General features: G+C 41.3%; 1 protein-coding gene across 2 annotated transcripts in view; it reads right to left on the reverse strand.

Annotated features, from left to right (window-relative positions):
- Positions 1 to 1,241: 1,241 nt before the first annotated feature.
- LOC122808648 overlaps positions 1,242 to 14,243 on the reverse strand; it is a 360,612-nt gene continuing 347,610 nt past the window's right edge. For both annotated transcript variants that reach the window (XM_044079618.1, XM_044079617.1), the window contains exon 7: positions 1,242 to 1,462. In XM_044079618.1, the coding sequence (XP_043935553.1) occupies positions 1,391 to 1,462 (72 nt within the window). In that variant the 3' untranslated portion in view covers positions 1,242 to 1,390. The remainder of the gene's footprint in view (positions 1,463 to 14,243) is intronic.

Consider the following 14,243-nt stretch of genomic DNA (forward strand, 5'->3'; position numbering starts at 1 on the left):
ACCATGGAGTCTTCATATATATTCCTCTAATCCACTTAAAGAATTAATAGAGCAACAGGTCCTGTATCTTAATGCATTTTCTGAACAAAAAGTAATAACAAAACTCTAATGATTGACATTACTGACTGACTATAATCATTTGTGTTTTACAAAAGATGGGGAGAAAATAAGAGGCAACATCAGGGACATTGTTTAAACTTGGGGAGAGGTAGGCCAGTGCATCCATGTTTGTGTGTCTGCATGTGCTTGGTGTGTGTGTGTGTGTGTGTGTGTGTGTGTGTGTGTGTGTGTGTGTGTGTGTGTGTGTGTGTGTGTGTGTGTGTGTGTGTGTGTGCTTGTGTGTGTGCGTGTGTGTGTGTGCATGCATATGTGTGTGTGTGTTTGCGTGCGTGCATATGTGTGTGTGTATGTGCGTGCGTATGTGTGTGTGCATGTATATATGTGTGTATGTGTGTGTGTGTGTGTGTGTGTGTGTGAGTGTGTGTGTGTGCATGCATGTGTGTGCGTGCATGTGTGTGTGTATGCATATGCGTGCCTGTGTGCGTGCGTGCGTCTGTGTCTGTGTGTGTGTGTGTGTGTGTGTGTGTGTGTGTGCATGCATATGTGTGTGTGTGTGTGTGTGTGTGTGTGTGTGTGTGTGTGTGTGTGTGTGTGTGTGTGTGTGTGTGTGTGTGTGTGTGTAAATGGATGATGCAGGTGCCTATGCTGACAACCATCACTGATTACCACAAGGACAGCAGAACAGGGCTTGTTAGCACTTAAGGTAATCAGCAAGAGATTCAGAGACAGGCAAATTAGTTGATAATCATGTCTTTCCTCATTACTGCTAATGTATTCCTTAAGTGCTAGTTTCAGCGAATGAGCTAACAAGCCCCTTTTGCCATAACCTTACAAGTCTCAGCTGGGTCTGTCTCTGAGTCAGGGCCCATGTATTCAGTACTGAACAATATTTTGTCTAACTTTTCTCTTACCAATTTCTCCAGACATTAATGGCCTTGTATTTCATTAATGTGTCTTCTTTATATTCTAAAACGTAGTGGCTTCTTTAACTACCACTTGGAAAGTTAATACAGATGTACTGAGGAGCTCTTGTTTATCAGTGTCTCAAAGAAAATCTGAGAGTATAAGACTCAACAACGTGACATGTGAAACAAACCTGTGGATAATAATTGAATAAATTATTTTACATGTGAACTGAAGGTAAAAAACGCATGCTACAGTATTTTAGATAAGTTGCAAAGCTGCATTTATTGTGCACCAACAAGATATTTGTACAGAATGCAACAAGCGGTGCATTTCAAGTTTTGCCCTTTACAGGGCAGATTCATTCACCACTGATTTTTGTTTTCATTCTCAATACGTCTCTTCATGCGTAGCAACAAGTTATCCTTTAGTCGTAGTCAGCAGGAGCTCTGCGTGCTTTTAATGCATTTTCCAAATATGGAAACTTTGTTTCATTTGACTGTAAATGACAAAAAAAGAGCAGTTACTCTTTCATTAGGTGTAAACATTCCTGGGCTGGAAAAAAAGCTGATCTCATTACAAAGTCTATTACCATAAACACCAACTACCTTTGTTAGAAGAAATGAATGCAGATGAGGGTTTAACCTCAATAAGAAAAAAAATCTGTCAGGGATTATTCTTAAAACGGTTTTCCCACCATACAGCATATTCAGAAACGCCAGACTAGATGGAGGAAGGGTATTTTACTGAGGACCTGCTGGGGTTAAGCAAAGGCAGAGAGCAAATGAGACAGTACCAAGAACTGGGCAGTAGCAAGATTAAAAAGGCAGCTGCCAAAAGCATGTTAGAGTGTCACCAGGAGCCACATTCATCACAGAACACCTACAACCTTTCAGATTTGGGAAACAAGCAGAAATATGCAAAGTCGAAACAATTTCTTCTGGCAAGTAAACTGCATGTGACCTTTAAAGTCACGTGAATACATTAATATAATCCATGGGAGATAGAGTATGACTTTAAATAATGTTAAAGGGAAGAAAATGCAATGGTGTAAAAGATGCCTTTGTAATATTTTTCATTCCCCCAAGTAATATGATTTATTTGAAATTCAATCAGAGAGGGAAGCTAATCGAATAAGCAGCTTACACATTTGTCACTTCATTGTACATGTTGGCCGAAAATTGGAGTTAGAGCCCACTGTGTGATGAGCTAATCCACAACCACTAAGTGAACAGATTAAGGACCACTATAGTGTAAGAAAAAAATGCAACTGAATACAGATCTGACCTTGGGAGAAGCTATGAGCTTGGCAATATGCTTGGAAGCAGTTAAATGATGGCAAACAAACTTAACAGGTCATGCTGCTGGATAAAGATGTGACCTTGGTAAAATATAACAGCATCCCAAAACAGCTGGAAGAAGTTAAAGAACAGCAAACAGATAAGAGGCCATGCTACTGGGGTCTAGAGGTGCGGCAACAATTGATGGTGTTTCTGCTAATGTCGAAAGGCCAAAATTCATGAAATAAAAAGCAGGCATGTAGCCCAGGAAAGCAAACTTAGCAAGACAGAAACACTCACAGCTGTCAAGCTACAGATGGAAAATGGTAGAATGCAAAGACCCAACAAAAATGCCATGTACCATTCATATGGAAATTAGTGGCATCACAGTAAAGACTGAAAGTCATCCAGGAAGGTGCACACTGAGAAACTGGAAGAGCAGAGGCAAGGACGTGTACACTGAGATATCACACAGCAGAGGCAGGTAGGTGCACAGTGAGAAACTGGAGAGCAGATGCAGGGATGTGTACACTGAGATATCAGACAGCAGAGGCAGGTAGGTGCACACTGAGAAACTGGAAGAGCAGAGGCAGGTAGGTGCACACTGAGAAAGTGGAGAGCAGAAACCTGTTTCCTAGAACAGCAGATGCTAGTAAAGATCCTTGGTCTGTGAAACATTTCATAAGAAACCATAAACTGAATACTGACATAACAGCTTTCCTGTATCATATTTATAAGAACAAAAATGGGAAGATTGGATGCACACTTTGAGAGTTAAACAGATACTTTTGGGGCCATAGGTGCTTTGCTTCACATTCTGGTGGGTGAAGGAGACATTCAGAAAGAACTCACATTTCACAAAGATGTTTATGTGGACAGCCATCTACATAATGTTTTACCAGGTAGGTCAGCCATAGCAAACCTGCATTTGATATCTGGGTTGGATAACAAACATTGAAACACTGAAGAAGACCTATCCACAGCTATGTGCTGGTGTACGTACTGTGCAGCAGACATAAATGATAATACTCAAACCTAGTATGACATCATCTTTTATTACATTACCTACTCAGTTTTAACAATTGGCTTAATCACTGGTGTCATTCTAGGGGGATCCAATGTCTGTCAGCCTGGGATGACATGCTGGACAAGCCACGTTGCTTCGCAAGGGATGGCTTGCACCTGTCACCACTGGGCTTCCGGATACTGGCCAAGGCTCTTGCCACCCCCATAGTGCCTTTTTTAGGCAATGCTCAAAGGACAAATCAACCTCCATAAAAAACAAAAATGGAAAAAATTAAGGGTAATGCTGCTCAACGCCAGAAGTCTAAATCTCAAGATGCAGGCACTCGAAGCACTTCTCAGTATGGAGAACATCGATGTCTGTGCAGTAATCGAAACCTGGTTCAAGGCTCCTGAGAGCACTCCAGCGCTACCAGGCTATACCTCATATCATGCTGACCTCAAGTTCCAGGCCGAACCACAAAGGGAGTGTCCATTTTCATAAAGGACACCTACACCTCTCGATTGGTGGCTACCCATGAAGCATCAGAAACCATACAAGTTTTACTCACCATAGGCAAAACTGCCATACAACTGGTCGCATGTTATAGAACTCCCTCCCAATCCCAGGAATCCCATCAAGCATTCCTGAAAACACTGGAGGATATGAATGTCACACCAAACACCATCATATTGGGTGACTTCAACTACCCCAACATAGACTGGGCCCACTATTCTAGCCCTAACATCCTAGCCCAAAGATTCCTGGAATTCATAAACTCAAATGCTATGGAGCAACTGGTCACTTCTCCTACGAGGAGAGATAATATACTTGACCTGATTATCACAAACATGGGGTCCAAATGCTCCTTTTGGATATAAACCCCTCACTAGTAAGATCTGATCATAAACTGATCACGTTGGATGTACATATCCCACCCCACCCCAGAACAAAAGACTACAGTGAAAAACTTTTCAAAAGCTGACTTTGCGCTCCTCAAGTCAGAAATGATATCCTTTAAGCCTACTGGGTTAATGGAAACCACATCCCAAAATGCTGAATCCTTCACAAAAGCCTTCTACGGACATCTCCAAGAATGCATGGATCAAGCAATCCCAACTAAAACCAAGACCCTCTCCACCAAGGAAAACGCCCGGTTTGGTGGACCCGGCTATAAACAAACTGTACAACAAAGAAGGAAGCTACTGCAGGACAAAGCCAAATCCCACAAGGGAAAGGCTTCCCTGATCAGCACAAGTAAAAACTACGTTCTCTCATAAAACATCTAAAGCAAACTTTGAGAAAAGATTGCCAAGGATACCAAAGACAATCACAAGGCCTTCTTCAATTATGTCAGAACCTTGGGAGGGAATTCTCAGATATGCTCTGAGCTAGTACACAATGACAAAAATTCACTGACCCTACCGACATTGCCAATATTCTGGCAGATAGGTTCAGTGCAAATTTCTCCCTCCCTCACCCCCTAAAGATGAAGTAATTATCCCTGCTGAATGTAACCTACCTGTCATCACAGACATACAGGTGAAATCAGCACTTAACAAGGCAAAAAACACAGCATCTATGGGACCCGATGGTATCCCGGTTGCGTGTTACGTGAACTTCAAGATGAACTAAACCCGCCCCTAAGAACTCTATTCAATCTTAGCCTCACTACAGGATATGTACCTGAACACTGGTGCACAGCAACAGTGGTCCCACTCCACAAAGGGGGAAATTCTACTGACCCTGGTAACTACCGCCCCATAAGTTTGACCAGCCTGGTCTGTAAGGCTATGGAAAGAATCATCATGGAACTCATAAATGGCGACATTGGGGATCTGCAGACCCTTGATCCCACACAGTTCGGTTTTGTAAAAGGCAGATCCTGCCTCTTAAACCTGGTTGACTTCTTCGAGACAGTCACTAGTGCCATCAATGAGGGCAAGGCTGTCCACACTGCCTACTTGGACTTGGCTAAGGCCTTTGACACGATACCACACTCTGGCATCATTGACAAGCTCAGCAGCCTAAATGTAAATCCATATGTCACAAGATGGGTAGCAAACTGGCTAAAAAACAGAACCCATAAGGTTAAAATTGCTGGAGCCATGTCAGACTCAAAACCAGTCACAAGTGGTGTCCCACAGGGCTCAGTCTTGGGTCCACTCCTATTCGGCATTTACTTCTCAGATGTGAAAGCAAATATGGAAGGATTATGGCTGACAAAGTTTGCAGATGACTGCAAACTGGGTGCCATAGTTGATTCACCTGCTGACACACATATCCTACAGAAAGGTCTCACTGAAACGGACAACTGGTGCCGGAATCATGGCCTCAAACTTAACGCCAAAAATGTATAGTCATCCCCTTTGGGAAAAACAAAGTACCCACAAATTATCACGTAGACAATAACCCACTGAATACGGAAGAAGTAATCAGAGACCTGGGGACTCAAGTCGATAGTGACCTCTCCTTTGACAACCATGTTGCCAAAGTGGTCAGAAAGACATTCTACCTTGCCCATCTCATCATGAAGGGATTCTCATCCAGATCAAAGGAGGTCATTGTACCTCTATATTCCTCCCTTGTCAGGCCCATGATTGAATATAATGCTCCATTTGGGATGTATCTCACCCGGCACATGCAACAACTGGAAAGACCCCAGAAGTACCTCACCAAGAGGATCATAGGTCTCAAACACGTGCCTTATCCAGCTAGATTAAAGAAACTCCAGCTCTATTCAGTAGCATACCGCCTGCTCAGAGGTGATTTGTGCCTAACATACAGGGCCATGTCCAACCAGGAATTGATGGACATGCTCCATCTCAAAAATCCAAATCCACCAGAACCACACGAGCTAAAGATTTCAACCTCTGCACAAATATGAATAGGACATGCTGGAGGGATAGATTCATAACACAGAGGTTACCCATACTCTGGAACAAAATCCCAGTTCATGTGAGACAGAGCCCTTCATTGGCACTGTTCAAGAAAAATCTCGATGCATGGATGGGAGATCGCAAGTTTACCCCAGGAGTCACCTCAGTGTCACTACTAGACAGAGGTATAGTTTACTAAATAATGGGGTCCCACATGTGTCACTACTAGAGAGGCGCAACTATATAGTATGGGGTGGCGTAAAGCCACATCACTGTTGGCTAGGCTTATAAATGCCCCCGGGCAGATAGCCTAGTACACTACTATGAAACTATGAAACTATGAAACAAGTTGAAGTTCCCTTATTGGAAGGAGTTAAGCAGAAGTTTGCCTATATGGAAAGGGCAGATCAGTGTCTCCATGAACCCTTTTCAGAATCAACCCAGGAGTAGTATCTGGTTAACTGACTGCCATAGGTGATGAGAGAATCAAAACTTGGACCACTGGACCACAGGAAACAGCTTGGTAAGAACTCTTTAATCCTCTAAGCCAACTGCCAGACTTCATTTCCTATCTATTATAGATGCCTTTGTATCCATCCATTAGTAATAACTCTTTCAAATGCAGTAGATGATTATTAGTTAATGTTATATGTTTCTCTAAATACCTAATTAAATATTAGAACCCATACCTTTTAGAGCTTGATTAATTCAATTCAGTGTATCAGATGTAAACATATTCTTGGCACCTTCTTTCCTTTTCTTGTAGCACTTTTTTAACACTTCACTAAAAGGCAATTTCTTACGTTTAATATAGTTTGCAACTATGAATGTAGCAACAACTGCTTTATTTATCTAACAGTTTTAACTTATTCATCAACTAAAGAGAGGGAAATGGTCACCTCATGAAAGTCCGACAGAATTGTTATTGATTTACAGAACAATGACCACAGGCTGTGAGAACCATTTGACTGCAATCCACTGTCAGGTTTAGAAAATCACTGTAAAATGCATTCTTACAGGAAGCAAGCCCCTCTGTACCCCAATAAGAGGGTCACTCCCCCTCACACCTTCTGCTGCTTATATATACCAAGTCTAAGACTGCACTATCTTGGAACACAGGAACAACGACAGGCAAGCAATCACAAGAACCATAAGCTGCCTAGCCATAAACTCCTTTCAGTAGACACACTTAAAAGTTCATTTCTCCCTTTTCAAGCACCCATTAGTACTGAACCCCTAAATCAGGCAGGCTGTACATGGTAACAGTGCAAACTTGTGTCTATTTATCCAAAAGAATCCCCAAAGTAATGCTGTCATAACCTTTGCAGCAGTGACCCTGGAAGTGCTCATTAGTGACTACCAGTCAGAGTGCAGATCACGAAAGCATCGACCTTATGCCTGGTACCTGATGGAAACAATTAAGGTAAAGATGGAAGGAGGATTGCTTTACTGTTATAGTGACCACTCCTCAACAATTTATTAATATGGTAAGCACTTCATATGCAACTGCAGAATCAAATTTGGGGAGGGTTGCTGTTAACAGTAAAGTGAAACATTTCAGTACATTCCCAAGCAGTTTTACCTACCAATGGAAAACAGGCAGCCTGGAGCTTCTGGAGAATGTCTGTGCAAAACCTGTCCTGCTGGTGGACTGTACTTCTAACGTGTTATGATTCCTGAACATGCATGCAACAGTCCATGTGGCAGCTTCTAACATGTCTTCTGCATAAACATTTGTTAAATACGCTGCTGTTAAGTGATATTCTAGTGGAATGACATGTTATTTTGCCTTGCACAAGTTTGTAATACTTCCATCTAAAAGTAATACAGTGAATAAATCATTTAGATAAAGACTGTTTATTGCCTGGTACTGTTTAATTCCATTTCTGGAAAATATCCAAAAAGTGGATATTTTTTATCTGGATTCTTTAGTTTTCCCACTGTAATGACTGTGCTGTCTATGCACATTCTGACATAGGTAGACATTTTCCCTCATTCTGACAGTTTGAGTAAAAGACCAATAGTTGTACACATTGATTCAAAGTACTTATGATACAACCTTTGGCATGAAAGACAAATTTGTCTTTAATGGACACCCTCTCATTATGAAATGATAAGTAAGTTGTTTACACATGAGAGCTTGTAATTTAAATCCTTCCACCAGAGGTAAGAGCTTTTTATGAAAATGATTTTAAAATCCAGTAAATCTGCCAATTCAAAGGAATTAAAGCAGCTCCTCCAAAGTAAAGTTCAAATCTCACAGCAGAGAGATATGCTTTCTTGATAGCATTAAATGAAGAACTGGTTTTAGGAAAACATTAATAGATGGATGAGGTGTTTATTTATTTATTTACTTATTTACATTTGTTGACCGGGAGTGTCCGACTGGAAGTAGGTCCATTTTCAGCGGTGGCCCGGGGAGAAAAGCTCCACAGTTAAAATAAACAGACAGTAGTTACATTGGATTACATAGCGATTAACAATATAACATAGCAATTACTTACAACATATTTACAGATGAAGAACATAGTACATCAGTAGACAACTAGAATCTTTATCTGTGAAGTACATAACAGACATTAACAAATGTTACAATAAGAAGTTCCTGCTGTATAATAAGTACTAGGCTTATGAGCATCTGAGCTTGCTATAATCAAGGTAGTTAGTGGAGTGGAAAGAAAGGTAGTGGATGGATGGGGTGAGTGATTTTAGAGTGGGAGTTGCAAGGACATAGCCAGCATGTTTTTAGGTGCGCTTTTAGTAAAGTTTTGAAGTGGGTGCATGATGGTATGGAGGTAATTGTGGGTGGGAGGGAGTTCTATAATTTGGCTATGGTGCAAGAGAATAGTGCTTCACCAGCAGAGTTATTGGCTTTAGTGATCTGCAAGTGATTTTTGTTGCTGGATCTTAGTGGTCTGGTGGTGCGATAGGGTTGGAGTAGATTCTGGAGGGATGGGACATTTAGTGGATGGTTTACTAGTTTGTGGGTGAGTGAGAGTTGATACCATTGAAGGAGGTGAGGGAGTTCAAGCCAGCCCCGTTCAGCAAGTGAGAGACAGTGGTGACCACGGTAGAATGCCCCTGTGACGAATTTGGCAATTTTGTTGTAGCAAGTCTCTGGCTTGTTTAGATCGCATTGCCTTAGGTTGGTATATATTGGAGAGGCATAAAGTAGGGTGGAGATAAGGTGGGAATTTGTTATTGAAATCTTTGCTGCTTTGGTGAGAAGTTGCTTATTTCTGTATAACGCTCCTAGTTTTTTGTGGACTTTTTTTATGGTCATGGATATGTGAATGTCAAATTTTAGTTTATTGTCTATTTCCCCTCCTAGCAATTTGGTGTGTTCAGTTGGGTATATAGTGGTGTTGTCTTTTGCTGTGATGTTAAAGTGAGAGTTGTTTTGAGTATGTTTGGTGGGTTGGAAGATGAGTAGTTTAGTTTTGTTTGGGTTGAGTATTAATTGGGCATTGGATAACCAAGTTTCAACAGAGGAAAAGGCTTCCTGTATGACTTTTTGCAGTTTGGGTAGGAACTGGGCTGAGCAGATGATGGTTGAGTCATCTGTGTGTTGTATGAGTGTGCCATGTTTGGTGGCAGAGGCTAGATTATTGGTGAAAACAGGGAAGAGTAGGGGTCCAAGGATGGAACCTTGGGGAATCCCTATGGAGACAGGTAGTTGGGGAGATATGTCATTCTGCCATACAACGGATTGTTGTCGGTCAGACAGGTAACTTTAAAACCAGTTGGTGACTGATTGAGAGAAGGATAGGTTATTGAAGACAGAGATGAGTTGTTTGTGTGGGACCATGTCGAATGCTTTAGATAGGTCTAGGAAAGTAGCAGAGGAGAGATAGCCATTGTTTTTATGCTGAAGGATAGTGTTAGTAAAGGAGAGTAAGGCAGTGGTGGTGCAATGGTTTGGTCGGAAACCATGCTGAGTATTTTAAAGGAGGTTGTTAGTAAGGAGGTAGTCTGAGACCTGAGAGTGTATGCATCTCTCTAGTATTTTGGAGAGTGGAGAGAGAATAGCTATGGGGCAGTAATTGGTTAGTTCTGTGGAGGGTCTGCCATTGTGGAGGGGAATTATATGTGATACTTTCCACAGTGTGGGAACGTAACTTTCTGACAGAGATTGGTTAATCGAGATGGATACTGGGTAGTCCAGAGCATCAGCTGCGATTTGCAGGTATTCACTTGGGAGGTTGTCTGCTGCTAATTTGGTGGGCTTAAGTTTAGTTAAGAGTTTTTTTATGTTGGAGGTAGGTACAGGAGAAAAAGAGAAGGCAGTGGGGAGATTACTAGTTGAAGGTGTGGGTTGGAGGGGAGGGGGGTTGTGTTGTTTAGCTAGTGATACTATGGTTTGTGTGAGGTGTGTGTTGAATGAGGTAGCAATATTTTCTGAGGAGTGAGGGATGTTAGGAGGAGGGGTTATCTTAGTCATTGGAAAGCAGCCATTGCAGAGACATGCTTTGATAAATAAGCCAAGACTGAATCAAATAAATAATTCAGATACTCTAATAAGCTTGATTTCTATGACAACATAAAGGCTCCAAACTTTTTAGTCCAGAAGACAAGTTTCTTCCTCTTTTGAATGTCGAGACTTTCTGATATTAGATTTCATAGTTTTCTTTAAGAAATGTAAAACATGAGTCGAAAATAAACTGGCGCATAAACTCAAAATTCTGTCTGCATGTTGACAGATTTGGAGGTTAGAAACTGAAATGTAAGACTGTAATCAGGCTGTTGTGCCCAGGAGACACCTACTAGGGCCAGACTGGCCTTGCCTTGTTTTGCTTTGAACAGTACCACATGAATCACTGAAAATAGAGGAAAGGGATATATTAAGGTCTGAATACACTGAAAGGAAAAAGCATTTGTGTCATAATGATAATGACTGAGGGAGCAAACCCTATGACATAACTGTTGTGCAGCATAGAACAGGTCTGCTTCTGGGATGCCCCACTTTTGTACGATGTCCCGCTGGTTCTATGTGCCAAAATTATCTTTCTGCCTAAGGTTTCTACAACTGATTCTATAAAGCTAGAGTATGTCCTGCTGAGATATAAAGGTTGAATGGTAATGCCTAGTCCCATATTTGGATGTTTCTCTACACACTTGTAAGTATGAGGCCCCTTACTATCCTGTTTATGTTGTAGCTTTACCTGCATTCATTTGAAGACTTCCTAGATGAAAATTGTCCAGGAAGACCATCATGGCCATGTAAATTGCTTTTATCTTTTTTACGTTGATGTCAAGTGACATTTCCTGTTATTACCAGCTATTCGACACCGTTGAAGTATTCTATCAACACTTTGAGTAACTAACTCCATTCCAATGGATACATTTGTCCATTCATTCATTATAGGAATTATGTATTTACATGTTGGGTAACAGGAATCTGCAGTGTGGTTCCAATGGTGGATCTGAGAAAGGCTTCACTGTTTCTTATTCATATGTAGTCTTGCACAATAAGTTAGAACAATACAAATTATGTAAATAGAATCTCTTAGAAACCATTTTGCTCTCATGGCTTGTTTTAGTGCCAACTCTTGGCACATAAAAGATGGGCCAGGAATGCCCATTTAGTTCTGCCAAGCTACGATGTGAAGAAGCCTTCCAGGAGCTGTGTGAGTGAATATTCATGGACCCATGAAGGAGTAGTCAGAAGAGACTCATGTACAATTCAGTAAGCAAGTCACCAGCTGGGGAGGGGGGCTTAGGCCATTAACTAGGAAACCCTGAAAGCTGCCTGATGACAGGGTCTCTGACAGGCTGCCAAGTGGAGATAAATGAGCAGAGATAAGGGAGAGAGGATGAAAGGGGTTGAGGATTAGGAAAGTGTAAGTTAGTGGAACTAGGTGAATAGGTTGACTAATCATGGGAGAGCTGATGATAAGCATACAGAAATATCACTACAATGTCTTCTAATTTCTGTAACTGGGCACTGCAAATACAGATTTGTTGCACCAGAGAGTATCAGCCAACGATGTCACACACTATTTTGTAAGACTACAACTAAAAGTTCATCTACTATATCTAATCAACAGCTAAACAATTTTAGTCTGCATGGAACATATGCAGCAGAAAGAAAAAAGTCACCTGGTTTTCCTTCCAGCATCCTTGGAGAAAGAAACCTTTTAATTACTTTAGCTTGGTAGCCTCTGGGGCCAGATATAATCATCTGCACATTATGATAATAAAGATAAGCATCTACACTCATGAGCCAAGTCCAATATAGCCATCAGACAGTGAAGCTTTTCCTGCCCAAAGTCGGGTATGTGAAAATTAAATTGTGTGAAATTAAGTTCAGAAGAGTGGGGATTGTATGTAGCATTCCACTCTGAGGTGGTGTTAGAAAAAATGGCCCTGGGTGCTGGCATTACAGCAGAGGAATTTTTTAAAAAATCTCTCCACACACATAGCAGGCCTGCGGGCAAAGCTGTAATCCTTAGTGAGAAGGCAGCAGCAATACCAAAGAATGCATTTAGAATTAACCTGGTTAAAGTTGGAGAAGAGTGCAACAAACTACATGGGGGGGGGGCACTTGTCAGCTGTAAGGGAGCAGTGAATGCACAACAGTCAGTATTAATGATGTAAAAAATATAATCATTGGGAGAATCTCCAGATCAGCCTGGCGGACGCTGTTGGGGCCTGGACCTTAAAAAGCAACTGAAGGTAATAAATAATAAGGTGCCAGGCTAGTCAGCAGATTTAGAAGTATTAACTGAAAGGGTTGACAGATAGAGAGGAGACCTATTAAGAAGATAGCTCCAAGCATTTTTTTCTAATCAAGGAAATATTTCTGGATATTGACTATGAGAGTAGGGGGTGTTTTCCATCATGGCTATGTATTTATGCTGGATGAGAATTTCTTCTTATTCCTAAATAAAATTCAGCAAGCATTTAATGAGCTGGCATGGAATCTTCATCAGGCAGAACTGAAAGACTAGCTAATGTACCTGGCACAACACACAGTAGTTGTGACACCCCTGCACTGGCCCAGTAATCAAGGAGCCTCAACCCTCACCACTGGCAACAGTGCTAGATGTACACAATGGGAGGATGACAAGTACACACACACAGTAAAGTACACTTTCCCTTAAGAGCACACAGAGATCACAGTCAGTCTGGGGCTGGTTTCTCACTCTTTCTCCAGATCCCCAATAAGACTCCCCACTGGCACAGCTATAGAGTTAAGATCACAGCTGAGGGGTCAAGCCAAGACCTACAGCACCCTCTCTGTCCAAGCAGTGCTTCATGCCCCTGCCCAAGTAGCTTACACACACACACACACACACACACACACACACACACACACACACACACACACACACACACACACACACACTTTAAGATTTGATTTATATACAAACATGCACACACATGAGGAAGGCTGGCACAGGTTTACTAGCTATGCCCTCTTCTGCCCAGACTAAGGTAGTTATGACTGCCACCAAGCTGTACTTATCTACTATAAAGGCCCTTACAACCTTACAAAGGGTGACCAATCCTACTGTGTAATGTTAATCTTAACCAAATGGTAAGTGTGACCAAGACCAATGCTATTTAGGGGTGGCTTGTATAATGTCACCAAATACATATGCAAGTACTCTAAGAGCTTAAATATGTCTCACAAATATCAGCCACAAAGATGGGTTTAAATATATTTAATAATAAATAATAAAACAACAAGACAATACTCAAACACCACATTAACTGTAGAGTTCAGAATCACAGGAAATATTTTAAAACAACATTGCAGGGCAGTCTCAACTGAATACAGAAAACATCTAAACTAATCTTTACTATATTCCTATTATCTTTAAAAGAAATACTATGCCTAAATCTTACTTACAGACAACACACAGGCAGAAGTGCTGAGTGGGTGTTTCTAGGTCTAAGACAAGATAAAAAATGCACAGTTTTTCTCTCTCTGAGAGAGTTCTTAAATTAACATCACATATCACTGCTGGGTCAGCTTGGATGACATCACTCTTTGTCACATGCCTTCAGTTCCCAGGCTAACAGACACTAACAGAATTTTAACATCTCTGTGTGAGAAGTACATATCTCTCAGATGTGCAGCTTGCTAGGAAGTCACAGAGCAATAAAGCACTT

Source organism: Protopterus annectens, chromosome 8.part0 (genome assembly GCF_019279795.1).
Source record: "Protopterus annectens isolate FY-2018-M chromosome 8.part0, PAN1.0, whole genome shotgun sequence".
NCBI lineage: Eukaryota > Metazoa > Chordata > Ceratodontiformes > Protopteridae > Protopterus > Protopterus annectens.